Source organism: Girardinichthys multiradiatus, chromosome Y (assembly GCF_021462225.1).
Source record: "Girardinichthys multiradiatus isolate DD_20200921_A chromosome Y, DD_fGirMul_XY1, whole genome shotgun sequence".
Taxonomy (NCBI): Eukaryota; Metazoa; Chordata; class Actinopteri; order Cyprinodontiformes; family Goodeidae; genus Girardinichthys; species Girardinichthys multiradiatus.
Window position 1 is genome coordinate 2,849,809 of NC_061818.1, and position 14,254 is coordinate 2,864,062.

General features: G+C 38.1%; 1 protein-coding gene across 1 annotated transcript in view; it reads left to right on the forward strand.

The window, feature by feature from the left end:
- The first annotated feature begins 704 nt into the window (after nucleotides 1–704).
- The window catches only part of LOC124864778 (insulin-like growth factor 2 mRNA-binding protein 1), a 60,119-nt gene continuing 46,569 nt past the window's right edge, over nucleotides 705–14,254 (forward strand). The window contains exons 1-2 of the mRNA XM_047359682.1: nucleotides 705–1,431; nucleotides 2,411–2,471. Of these exons, the coding sequence (XP_047215638.1) occupies nucleotides 1,257–1,431; nucleotides 2,411–2,471 (236 nt within the window). The 5' untranslated portion in view covers nucleotides 705–1,256. The remainder of the gene's footprint in view (nucleotides 1,432–2,410; nucleotides 2,472–14,254) is intronic.

A 14,254-nucleotide genomic window follows, 5' to 3' on the forward strand; every position in this document is an offset into this window, starting at 1 on the left:
GCCACAGACCATTAAAATAATACACAGAGCAATAAATAACCTTTATTTCAGTCGCACCAAGCTTGAGGCTATTAAAACTCGTCTAATCTACGGCCGCCCTCCTAGGGCAGGTAGGCTAGTCTTACGCAGTAGTCACAAAGGAAAGCCGCCATATTTGACACATTGTTTCAGTTACAAACTCTTACCTTATAATACATTTTTAAAGTTTAATTTTCAAAGTATAAGAATTTTACTGGTCAGTCTCGCTAGCAGGGCTGTACAGGAACATTTGGAGGCTCGACTTTTTTGTGTCTGTACATTGACACCCTTATTAGTATGCTTGGTTGGAGGGAGAGGATACACAATTAGTGATTGCTTCCAACATCAAGCTATACGTTTTTCCATCAACACCTTACCAGGGGTACAGAACGAGACAAATTTAAATAGTAGTTGGAAATTCAGAAACTCAGCGCAGTGTTGACTGCCATCTCATACAGGCTAATGGTCAGAAGAGCGGAAGCAACTGTTACTGGTTAGTGTTATATAAAATAAGCCGCCAAAAAGAAGACCGCAACGATCCATAGAATTTCCAGTTGCACACATATGCTCTCATCTGGTAAAGAAACTGGAATATTATTGGACCCTCCCCTTCCGCCTCTCTAGTCCTATTCCAGATAGACCACGTGGTTAAAAAAACGTGAATACCCAGTCTAAGGAGGGGCGGCGTCATCGCTCAGCCGGCTGCTCGCTGAGAAAGATAGGGGTAGAAAGGAGAGAGAGAACGGAAAACAAGCCTACTCCCGATTTGATCTGGTCCCGCCAGAGTTTTTGCCCACTCTTCCAACACAGACCCATCATCAACCCAATAGCTTTTACCCACTATAATCCACAGTCCGATAGAGAGCCCACAGGCTGCTGCTTCGACTGCTGGAGCCGGCTGCGAAACAACGGATTTTATTTCTTCTGCTCCTCTAATCCAGCGGGATTTACAAATACATTCACTCACCCCTGGTTCGACTTTTAAAATTTCATTTTTTTATTTTGGCTTTCGTCCGAAGTTTTGTTCTGTAGCCTGTCATTTTTGGTTATCAATCTTGCATCTTTTATCCTTTAGCGTGAATTCCAGTTTCTGTTTGAGAGCGGTGTGACAGAGGAGCTGGTTACACTATCTGATTTCACGATCGCAACTTTTTGTTTTCCTTAAATTACAGTTTTCTTCGCTTTTCTTTTCTTTTTTTTTTTTTTTTCCATATTTTGGACTCAGAAAATAAACCACCATGCACAAACTGTACATTGGGAACCTAGGCGACAGCGTGACTGCCGATGACTTGATCAAAACCTTCGAGGATCACAAGATCCCCTACTCCGGACAGTTCCTAATGAAAAACGGCTATGCCTTTGTGGACTGTCCTGATGATCACTGGGCAATGAAAGCAATCGAGACCTTTTCGGGTGAGTGGAAAATGACAGTAAGCCGCCTGTAGTTCCGTTTTAGTTTAATTAATAGTAATTTCGGTTTTAGATGCTGCTGTGCACCCCCGGCTCCATGCTCACCCTCAACAGTGTGTCCCAGTTTTATTCTCCGTGCATTTCCTAGGCTTCTGCATAAACGCGGCACATGAAAACACATTTATGCTGTTAGGGAACTTGTTTGGTAGTGGCTTAATGAATGAAGGTGTACCGTGGAATATATACCCAGGAAAGTAATTCAACTTTTGCTGGGGGGTGGTCGTGTATAGTGCAAATTTACGGTCCTGACTGAGAACGTGTATCTCTAAATTAAGTTTTTGCTATGCACCAGATGAAAATTAGTGAAAAGAATTTTTTTATTATGAAAATGAAGAATATGTCTTAGCTCCCTGACCCCAGGAGGCTTGATTGAACAGCCTTCAGTGTGATATAGAGTAAAGCTTTACTAATCCCCCCTCCCCCTTTAAGATGAGACTCCACTATGACAAAGGTAGAGAAGAGGCTAATCTATGTTTAATTGTCTAGCGAATTCATGAACCAAATATCACCAGTTTCATTTCCCTCTGTCCCAGTGCAGCGAATTTTTCATGGTTTCCTACATGTGTAACATGAAGAGAGGCGAGGTCGCCATGCCAGTCAGCTGCCTCTTCTTCTGTCTGAACTCTAACCTTATATCGAAAACATCATTTTAACGCATCATTTTAAGTTTTGGGTTGGAATAATAGAATTATGTGACGGGTACTTTAATACTTTAAAATCTTTTGGAGTCTTTTCTAAGCCTATTTGTTATTTTTAGGTTGTTACCATCATTGGCTGAAGAATGGGTCGTTGCATTGACTCCATTACTTCAGCTTTGTAGCTTAAAAACTTCAAACCCCCTCCTTAGGCCTGCATGGCTAGTCAACAGTTAGCATGTAGCCACACATATTTCTGAACTCTCCTTGTTTATTTTTTTTCTCAGGTAAAGTGGAACTTCATGGGAAACGTATTGAGGTCGAGCACTCTGTACCCAAGAAGCAAAGGTACAGAAACCCCTTAAAAACTTTAAACTCGCTTCTAAACACACCTTTGCATGTCTTTTATCATCTTTCGTTCTGAGAACATTTTAAATGAAAATGCAGAGTTTTCTGCCTATTTTCCTTTGCAGTAGTGTTAAACCAGTCTGGGAAGCTTGCAGAACAGAAACGTGTTGTTGCTTTGTACTCTGTTGGCCATTGCTGAGGAACTGCACTGTGACAGCTTTGGTCTTGGTGCCTGCTGTGCTCTGTTGGCTGCTTGTAGCTTACATGTCCTCCCTCTTTTAAATAAACTGATATTGGTTAGTAAGTAAAACATTTAGTAAGTATAAACCGTAAAGGATTACAAGATATATTCTAGACAAAGTCGTTACCATCAGTTCTTAACGAACTCAAGAGCACTACCTGCTTTAAATGTGGCCACATTGTGTTAATTATGCAGGGGCTGTACGGTGTGGTATACTCGTTTTCAATGCATTTATCTTCTGCATTAAGGCACTGTTATTTTATGTGTAGCTCTTAATCAACATGATTTTTGCATGCTTGTGGCGTGATTCCAATCACTTTTCATTTATAAAAAAAAATATAAGCTGTTATCGACGTATTTACGTGAATGTGGAGGGCTGCTAGTTTTCTACTGCTGTTGTTTGATATGCAGAGATTTACATAACTGAACTGGAGTCCTAAATAAATTAAAAAAACTCGTGTTGGACTGATTGCTTCAATTCATGCAATTTGTGGAAACATTTCCTATTTTTGTTTAGTAACTGTAATGTAATTAAGAACTCACACGCTTTTCCCAGGTGTAAAATATTTCCTGCTGTTTTGGGTGTGAAATTGGCTTGTTTTAAAATCACCACGGAGGTCTACACATTAATGGCGTTTAAAATTCCGCGCATAAGTCTGGCGTTCATCGTAGCTCATCTACTCTGTATTAAGATCCAGACCACACCTGTTTTTAGCAGCATTATGGAATTCGCTTATAGTCCTCGATTCGTCCCTGTAACCTTTGGCACAGATTCAGCACATCTCCCCCATTTCGCCTCACGTGTGCTCCATTATCAAAATACTCAGTAAACATGCAGTGTTGTGCATATTTATATTTTATTAAATTCCAGTCAGCTATATATTTTTGTTGACTGCTCCGTATATTAACATCGCTAAGTATTTAATTAAGAAAATATTTTTTAGGTGTCCGCCCTGTTGCCTGATTGCACAGTTAAAATTGTGCAACACTAGCAGAGATTGGCGTTGCTTTTGCGCTGGGCTGTAAGGACAGATCTCGAACATGCGCATTAAATTCGGCCAGCACAAAGAACAGAAGGCTTTAAATGGCAGAAGTTTGCAGATAATTATTCTGGTGGTGCTGTATTGCGCGAGGGGACTCCCAGGCCTTCCCTCTGATAACCTTTTTACATAGAAGACTATTTGTAAGGATCTCCGTGGGCGACAGGGTGTCGGTGGCGCTAAAACACGTGATACTATCAGGCGAAAAACAAGCTCTCCACATCAGGCAGTCAGCAAAATGGCGAAGGTTTCTGCTGAAAAAAGGCTGGCTGCAACGGCGTGCAGGCAGCATTTATCCCCTCCTCCACCCGCAGTGTGTGCGGCTGACGCACCCTGTTTTTGCGGTACAACTAATACGGCTCATTTGCGAGTCTGTCCTTCATTTATTCCGCAACTCCCAACAATTGGAAGCCCCATCCTAAAATGGCTGTTCATACAGCCTTTCAGCAAGAGCAAGATTATTCACAAAACAAGTAAAAATTATTTGAATATTAGCAGCCAGATTTGATCTTTGCACGCACGCTTCTGAGACGCTTTATGGTGAAAACATTTCCAAAACGATCTCTTTGTCAATGTCCAATTAAACCAGAAGTGGAATCAAATTTAATGCAAATATTTATAGATCTAATAAATCACGAAAAAGAAGCAAACATATATGACAAGGAGTTTCTGTTTAATATTGGATTGTATTGAAAATTGTACGTGACACTAAACGTCTCCAGTGTTGTTGTGTGTGAGTGTGAGGGGAGCTGGTTCAACTTCAGGTCCATCCTGCGGCCTATGAAGAAGCTATTGGCGTGGCTTTAAAATAGCCTCAACACCTTTAAGTAGCAGAATTCAGTTGTTTGTGAAATGGGCCTTTAATGGAGGTGTGTGTTTGTGCTGGAGGAGGGGTGTTGAGAGGGAACTGGCCCTTATGGAGGGGGAGGGGCAGCCCGCTTTCTGGAAGAAAAATACTTCAATTCTCTTTCTATGCTGCAAGCAGCAGGTCTGAACCTATTAGCTGCTGGTCATGTTGTGAACATGGAAGAAATGAATGTGTGTCCGTCTGTCTATATTTTGTTGAAGCTGCATACGGAAGGCTTTTAACATTCCAAGACAGTAATAGTATTCATCATAAGAGTTTTTGGAATGTGTGTCAGGCTGCAGTGGGTTTGTAGAAGGTATTGGTGGACAGGAAAGATTCGAGGGTGTGTGGGGTGTGTGTGTGTGTCTGTGCACGGTGGTCTGTTTAGAGGAAACTAGCCAGCGTGGTGAGAGCATACATGTATGGAATCCTTATTGTCGGGGAAACTCCCTCTTTATAATGTAACATTTGGCCAGGGAATGGTGGGCACACAGTCTGGACAAACCAAAGTGTGAAGATCTGAATGTGGATCCCATCTACAAAATACATTTTTCTCAGAGCACATAGCCTATAAAATGAAAATATTCATTATATATAGCATAAAGAAACATGTGGCTTTAATGGAATGTGAAATATCTTCCTGATAAAATTGTTCTGTCATGTATGTGGGCTTTCTATTTTTTACATGCACTAGGTCTGCAGTTATTGAAGAAAGGCTGCGTGTGTGTTAAAAATAAATGTGTTTAGACATTGGTTAGATAGTTTCATACTAAAGATATAATTATAACTTATGGGGCTCAGGATATGCTGAAGACAAAAATTTTTTCACTCTATGTTAATAAGTATCATTAGATATTTTCCTTAATATTTACTTTGGCAGCTGTTGAAGTATTTTCTATACAATTGGCTCTAATTTATGAGCTTGAAGCAGAGCCATTGTATATACAGGTTAGTTAGTTAATTGTCTCCTATTTTTAGTTGGAGGAATTGTTGCGGTGTTCTCTTGGATAATAACTAGAGCACATCATGGGACCAAATCTGTACACTTCGTCTATATATTGCTCAGATAAAAGAATAACTAAGTTTGTGATTTACAATGAACAATTAATCTATTATAAACAAAGTTTTTATTAGCCAATTGCATATTTTCAGGATCATATTCATAGGTTCCTTGATAGAAGGCATAATATTTGAAGTGACAAACATTACCCATAATGCCTCCAATGACCTTTTAACAATGCTGAAAACGTTTTCAGCCAATTAGTAAAACATTTAAAAAGTCAAATTTACTACTGGTCACATCAAAAGACAGATTAGGAAATGCATGTTTTTAATTTTTTAATGACAAAAAATGCATATATTGACTGTTGGGGTGTTTTTTTATTTTTTATTTTGGGAGCACAGGTTCACAATCCTTTGTATGACGTGCAGACTGTCATACAAAGTTTTGATCGCACAGGTCGTACAAGGGCAAAAAAATCGGATTTGGGTCACTTCAAGTTGCAGTGTGAACGTAGCCTAAGAGTTACTTTGGATGCTTTTCCAGCCTTTCATGGCACTGCAAGTCAAGAGTAGCAAATATGTAAAGTTACACAGCTTTCCATGAGTTGGCATTATAAGATTAAATGCCTTTGATTGTAATTTACTATAATCCAAATCTAATTTCATGTAACTGGGTCTGAATGCGATCATTTGATTGGATTGTTTTTGAGTGAATGATTGATTTGCATATTTGGACCAAATTAGATTCTTTTTAAATCTGTATGAACTGGAGTTGTCTGTGAAGTGCCTTCAGAAGACATCTGTTACAACTTAGTGCTGATATAAATGAGCACTGAAAGTGACTTAGGGTAATATACTGTATATAAAATGAACCGAGTAGAATAATTCTTTAGGCCCATATAGTAATAAAATGAAGCTTTAATTGCGCTATAACATGTGGAATAAAGTCAGGTTAAGGCGACTGTGTTAGGGTTATGTGAACATGGCCTGCTGTACTGAGCTGTAAAATCTGAGCTATAAAATGGCAACCTTTAATCTGCAAGACGGCTGCACAACATGACTGATATGAAGAATGGAGAGAGAATATTTGAATTTTCTATAGGTTAATGCATATGTTATGTATTGGTGATCCCTTTGTTCTGAAATCATACAGCATGTCCTTTTGTTCAGGTTCAACGATTCAAATGTCAGATTCAGTTATAATGGATGATGGACATATAGGTGCAGAAGGCTGCAGAGGAAGTCTACAAAATCAATCTAAAGAGCTCCTAGAGGACGTTGGTTTATAGTCCTAAGCTCATAGACTTGGAGGAGCTGGATGTATGCTTCAAAGCAGGGAGGTGGAGATTGCTACACCCAGGTTTTATACTTGTTCACTGCTTTGATAATAACCCACAGGTGAATTTAATGTGAAGGAATTCAGATATTGCCCTGCATAATAGCTGTTGTTCTACATGAAATGAAATGCATACATGATGAAAATGTATATAAAATGCATGGAGAATGTAAGACACTGTGTAGCATTCAGAGAGACCAGAGAATAAGGCTTTGAGGGAGCCATGGCTGGATTTCCTCCCCTCTTGTGGCTGGCTAATGGGAGAAGGAGGGGACAGTGGGTGGAGGGTGCAAGGGGGGTGCGACCAATCATCTGGCAGAACTACCTTTGGTCACCCACCTCTATGTCTAGAGGAGTGAATGGGTCCTCCCCCACACGCATGCTCTGACAGCTCTCTTGCTCTGCATCCACATTTGCTCACTGGTTTCCATCACTCTCCTGTACAGTATGTTCATTTCTCCCTCGCTCTCGTTATGCCTTGCCGTCCCTTGGCCTGTTGCCATGTTTGCTGCACCACCCTAGTGCTTTCCACAAAGAGCCGACGCTGAGCGATGGAAACAAAAGCAGACGGCAAGCTGAAGTGACTCGGTGAAAGTGGCTGGAAGATGGATTCATGTAGTTTGAATTGAAACTGCAGTTTTGCTGCATCTCGGACAGTTTGGCTAATGGAAGGTGAACCTATGTCCAGGCAGTTGCCTTAGACCTATATGTGTCTAAGATCAAAGTATTAAAATTAGGAAACAGGGATGAGAACAGTTGTTTCTGCCTGAAAGAAATAAGTTGGCTTAAATGAGTATTTTCTCCTACTCAGCTCAGCACAGAATAAAAGGAGCAAATTAATCTTCAGGAAATTTTGTACAAATACATATTTGTGTTTAGAGGTATGTACTGAAATGATTTTATAAGAAGTTGTCTGGTAGGTCTCTTCAAATCAAATGGAAAACACAAGATCAACTTAAGTTTTCAAAGAAACTCCAAAAGAATCACAGATTTTATTTTATTGAGTGTTTGGATAAAATAAAGACTGTGGCAAAGCTAGGAGTGACACAGGGAATAAGCTGGATTCCTGTTTTCATTATCTTACAGACATTAGTCAGATATACTCATTAACAAATTTGAGATCATTTTATGTCTGTGGTTAGAACTGTTCTGTATGGAGTTTTGTGGAATACCATAAAGGCTTTAGTAAACCCCTAGACTACCTACTTATTTGTAGTTGTCTTATCGCAAACTGGGTTGTAGAAATTTAGGAGCGATGCTGTGTGATGTACTGTGTGTCACAGCGGTTGTTAAAGTGGTTTGGTTATGTAATGTTAATAAGCCAACAAATACTTTGTTAGAGTGTTTGCTTGAGCCTGACTCAGATTTTCCTGCTTGTTTTCTAACTGTAGTTGTAATTTCTTTTTACTAAATGATTCTGGACTCCTGTTGTTTTTATCTGGCTTGGTTTCACAAAACTCAAACATCTTCTGCAAATGAACTCTACCAAAAACTAAATGTATTTGCAAAAGATGCATTTTATGTGTGCTTTCCTGCAGGAATAGGATCTCCAGACAGAAATAAAGGGAGTTATTATAAGGCATTATACTAAGCTAGCAGCACATTGTTGTTCAAATATTTCAGGTGGTTTTATTGTTGAATATTCTATCTATCCAACCAGACAGACAGTGGCTACACTCACTATTCCTTTAGAAATAGACATAATCCATCCAGATCTTCAGTTGATTCTCTACTGGCCACTTCAGGAAATTATAGAAAATAATAAAATCTAAATATTTTTAGAAATGTAAAATATTCTTTGTTCACTGTGGAATAAAGTAAAAATTATCTGGAAATGCACCTGTTCTGGGTTATATTTATTTGTAACACCTACCTCCTGAAATTCTGTGTGTACTCATCTTTAGACTTTGTGTGTGAGCTGGTAAATCTAGTTTGCTCTGCTTATGTGTTGCACATTCTAGTGTAGAGATGGGTTTTTATGTAATTCTTTCAGTACAGTATTTCTTTTACTCATTTGTACATTTGCACATTTTTTTTAATACACAGACCTAAGTAGAAAATTTGAATAGACACCTGCTAAATTTAGTAGTATTTGTCAGTTACGTATTGTGCAAAAAATTATACATTTCCACTGTTCTGCTCTTTAATAGAGTAAGACAAATGTAACAAGGAGGTATTAATTGGTTTACGCTGAAGCTGGAAATTTTTCCAAACAGCTGATTTAATCTCTTTGGTATGAAAAGAAAAAGTATAGAACTCTTCTTTCAAGCAGCTTTTCTTTAGAATCTGGTCTTTACTGAACCATTCAAATTGTTCAAACCATTCAAAGCTCCAATCATTTGATCATATTTGTTGTAATTAAAATTATGCTTTTGCAGTTCCTGTTATCTTAGCATTATAGAGGTTCAGTTACAGATGGTGGACCAGGTGCTTCAACCTAGATGGTACATCTACTTCTACTTTTATACGGTCTTCAAGACTATTTGAGCTATAGCCGTTTTCCTGACCTACGTTCATTCAGTCAGTGGAACTGGTTTTGTATGGTCTTTTTTACCTCCTGCTGCAGTGTCAGTACTTTAGCATTTCAAAATTATCTAAAAGGTGGTGATTGGTTCAATCATAAATGTGTTTATTTGTTAAACTTGGTAAAGATTTAGCAATCATTTTCATTACCTTCACACATTCATACTCCATACGTTCATCAAGACAGAACAAAACCCGGAAAACAGTAGTTTGGTCCCTACTGAGCATTACGATGGATAATAGATGGAAATATAGATATACTGATTAAGAGATATTCTTAATTAAATCCTTCTTTATTATGTCATCCATGTGGTGCAATACACCCAAGTCACTTCCAGTCAAGGATACCTTCACTAGTGTTACAGTTAACACTTCCTGTCACTTTGGACAAATAACTCAAAGTTAGCTTGTCCCTCCGGGCAGGTTTACTTGTTAGTTGAGCTTGAAAGTATCAGTATTTGAAGCAGAGGGTTTTTTGCGTGGTTGACACCCTGTCAGTCCATGATGATGATACAGCGTTGGCCAGTTTTAAAAAAACTTTTATTGTGTATACATAGCTTGAAAAAATGTTATTGGCTGTGCTAATGTTGTGTTTTTTTTTACCAATCGGTCTTGTTTTCCACTGACGTCCACAGTATAGAGCAGTGAAAGTCCGACTCCTCCATTGTCTGCTGGTTGCAGCGCCCCCTGTGTGCCTCTGCACTCAGCTGCAGGTCTCTATCAGCAAACAGCTGTCTGTGTGGGAAAGATGAGCTAAGCAGAGAGAGCAGCTTAATGTACTGCTATTTAATAACATAAGCAAAGCTCTTACCTTATGAAGGAGCAGAGGAAACATTTTTCTCTTAATTTTTTTTTTTGCACAAAATGAACTGGAGCTGCACTGAAATGTGCTACGACCTGAATTATGAGCAAGCTATCTTTAGCCTACCACTGTTTTTTTTTTATTTTTTATTTCTGATTAGGAAAAGAATGGAGAAAAATTTTATTTCAGCCAGAGAATACGATAAATACAAATTTAGGTTTAGAATTAGTAAACACTGGCCATTTTGTGCCATTTTAAATTGATAGTGCTTTCTGTGTAAGATTAATTTAGTAAAACGTGGCTTATAATAGTGGAATTTGGATTTATAAACACGTAGTTTTGCTAGCTTACTGAACAGTTTAATCACATTATATTGGGAGCGTAGCTTGGTGTCAGGATCTGTGTAACCAAACACATTTTCCATAATTGGAATATCTTTTGGATACAGGGATTGCCAATATAAATGTACCATTGTTTGTCTGTGGTTCTCACATTTAAATCTCTTAAGATGCTCGTTAGTTGAACAGAATCAATAAACCATTTTAAGATACTTATTTTAATGTTATTAGTAAAGAAAATTGTTTTAACAATACTGGACCAATAAGACTAAGGAGAGGGTGATAAGACTATTTTCTGGTCAGTTTCTTCTTTAAAGGGATGACAGAAAACTAATTCTGCAAATTCCATACAGCGGTGACTTGTTAAATAAGATTTGTTATTTACTACTGAAATACCCCCAACATACCTGTTTTAAAAAAATAAAAACAAATTAGTTTTTGTCTTTAAACAGTTGGTTTTAGAAAGAGCAGGTTAGTAGAGATTACACATTTTCAAACGGCACCATGTAACTGAATATTGTTTCTAAATGTTTGATCAAGCAAAGTGTGAGTGTCAAAGTTTGAGTGTCGGGGTGGATGCCCCGTTTTCCCATTTCTGCCTAACAGTGGGGGGGTAAATGTGCTTCATTGTGGCTGACAGTGTGGGTCAGATGGTTCCTGAGGTACAATGATCCCAAACACACATCAAAACTGGTTCAACTTTAGTGCTGTTAAAGATTTGTGAACAATGATTAGCCAGCAATGGTTTTAACTTAAATGTACCATTTCTGATGAGACACGTGGTCAAATATCCAGTTAGATTTATGCCAAAAGTTTGTGGATGGTGTGTGGTGCTTTTGCAATATGTGAAGGGAAAATATTAGTGGGAATGTATGCATACATTTAAGCATGTATGCATAACTTTAACCCTGTGTGGATGAAAAATAGTTCACAGTAAATTCAAACTCCAAAACAGTGATGTTTTAGGAAATTATTGAAATTGTTGTTTCATTATTTATCGTTGGGGGGGACTGATTCAGATGGATATATGTCAACTTTTTTTTTAATAGATCTTGCCCAAAATATTCTGCATATTGTAAAACGCTTTCTTAATAAAAGAAGAACCTAATAATAACTTAAAAGTTGTTATTTAGTCTTCATTCAGGGTCCAGGAAAATAAAGCGGAGTGTGGAGAAATATGGCCACATTTTAAAAGAAGAGCTAAATAAGGCCTGCCTTTTTAAGAAGCTCTCCCATCCTTCATCCTTTTCTGATTGTTTTTTCTCTCTGGTTCAAACCATCTGTCCCTTCCTTCTTTCTGTCGATTTGCTCTTTCTCTCACCAAAAATAAACTGCACACACATCTGGGTACATGCATGACACACCAGGAGGAATGGGAGGGGGAGGGGCCCGAGGAACAATCAAGACGTGAAGACAAAGGAAGGAGGAGGGTGGAGGCTTTCTGGTTGGGGCCCAGGGGTCAAGTCTGTGTGGTGGTTGGGAGCCCGTGGTTATTGTGTGTTTGTGAGCATGCACAGAGAACTGCTTCAGTCATGGCACGGATCAACAAACGTTTGTTGTTTCTGGTTACTCTGACATTTCACTGAAAAATCCACTCGGATTTAGTCACTTCTGGATTTCAACAGGTGTTTATGCAAGATGGCTGCTGGTGTTTCTTGTCTGTAAGGGATTCATTATTTCTTTTTATTGTAAGGTTCTCCTTAGTGTTACACTTGGGTTACCCAAGCTATTCCTTGGCTGGTTCTGATTTTGACATTTGCTACACCGCTGACGATTAAAAGGTCTTCAGTTTAGAGGACTTCTGCCATGCTTTCCTTGAATGAGAAGGAAACCCCATAGCTGTGTATGACCATAAATGGTTGCTTGTATTCTCTTTAACAGAGTGCTGAATTAGTTCTCCTACCCCCTCAGCACTTAGATTTGCATTCCAATATTTAAATTGGGAAGCGAAAGCAAAATATCTACGAGCTCAAGGTTACAACAGAATTCCTACAAAATATAATCCCATTTTAACCAAAAACAGCTTGGAGATTTGGAGTTATACCCAAAAACAATTTTCCAAAAATCCATAAAACAAATGAGGGGAAAAAAGCATGGGCCGCTATCTGTCACACAGTATAATGACTTTGAGTAAAAATACCATAACATGATCTGATTGCTTTAATTTAAAATAGAAATACTCCCATTAATCCAACGGCTGCCAAAAGTAATACTAATCTCCTGATTATTACAGTAATGGTATCTGTCAGCAGTAGTTTTAAAGCAGTGTTATATTAAAAACCGTAAAAAGGAGCTGTATCCTTTAGTAGGACTGCCTTAATTTCTTTTATAAATATAGCAAAAAAAAATTTTAAACAACCAGTTTTTGCCCCAGAAAAGAAAGTAATGAGTAACATAATAGTTTGAAATAGTCTACAGGTAGAAAGTGCCATTTCCAGCATGATAAGAACAAATAAGACAAAGCCAGGAATATTGATTTATTTAAAAATAATAATCCTGTAAATTCGGAATGCTGTGAATGCCAAACTGTTTGATGAAGAGAAAGGGGCCTCATTTCAGTGACAAGTGCAAGTCTAATAGAAAACAAATCCTTCTATTTAAAATCTACTAATGGAGACTAAAACTTCAGTAACACATTATTTGTTAACCCTGTTGTATTTATGATTTTGTCTGTTAAAATATTCATTAACTACGATGTTCCCATTACTTACTGCGTTTAATGGACTTAAAATGAGCATAAGCAAAATAATATGATTATCTACACATGAACGCACCTGACCAAAGGTTTTTGGTTGCTTTTATTCTGATTACAGTAAATACCACAAACCACAATGATAACATGTCAAGTCTATATTACCCACCCCTAGTGTTAAATAAAATAATTAGTGTGTATTGGTTATTATACTCTATGTTATTAATTATTCCAGGCTTTCCTGTTGCACACCATGACTCTCCATGTTTTTAGTGGCAGGAAATATTTCCAAACAACTGAATTTGTCCTTCTTGTAAGTCCAAGGACACAGTAGTAGTCAAATCTAATCTGGCTGACCAGCAGTGCATAGCAATAAGTTGGGGAGGGGCAGCACTGTTTATGCTCCTTCCAGCTGGAGATCATGTTGATCACCTTGGTAACTCACACTGAGTATGTTACCTACCCACAGGTAGCATTGCTTCACATATAAACTGGCTCTAAGAAGCTCCAGCCTTTCCTAGATTGTTTTTTTCTTCAGTATCATTCTTCTCTGAGCAGACCAGCAGTAGTATGTGTGCAAATGAGTTGTAGCATTGAAGTTTAGTATAGTACAAATAGTTTACTCTGTTGGCATCATGTCGAACATCATTAGACTGAATTATTCTCTAAGTTTAACCACAGACTGAAATGAGTGGTTAAAGTTTAGCTCCAAAGCGCTAGCGTCAAACTTTTAGAGCTGTGTGAGTGGAATGATTGCAATGAACTCATTTGTTTAAAGTATTTTAGCACTAAAAAGGTTATAAAATTGTATCATGAATTATTCTTCACAGCTCTCATTCAGTCAACATTGTTGATGCTTTGTTGCAGAGATATAAAACATGTAATTTGATATTTGTGACCAGGTTTTCGGGTTTTATTAAGCTACTCTTCACCCAGAAAAGCACTGTCGTGCTTCAACTTAT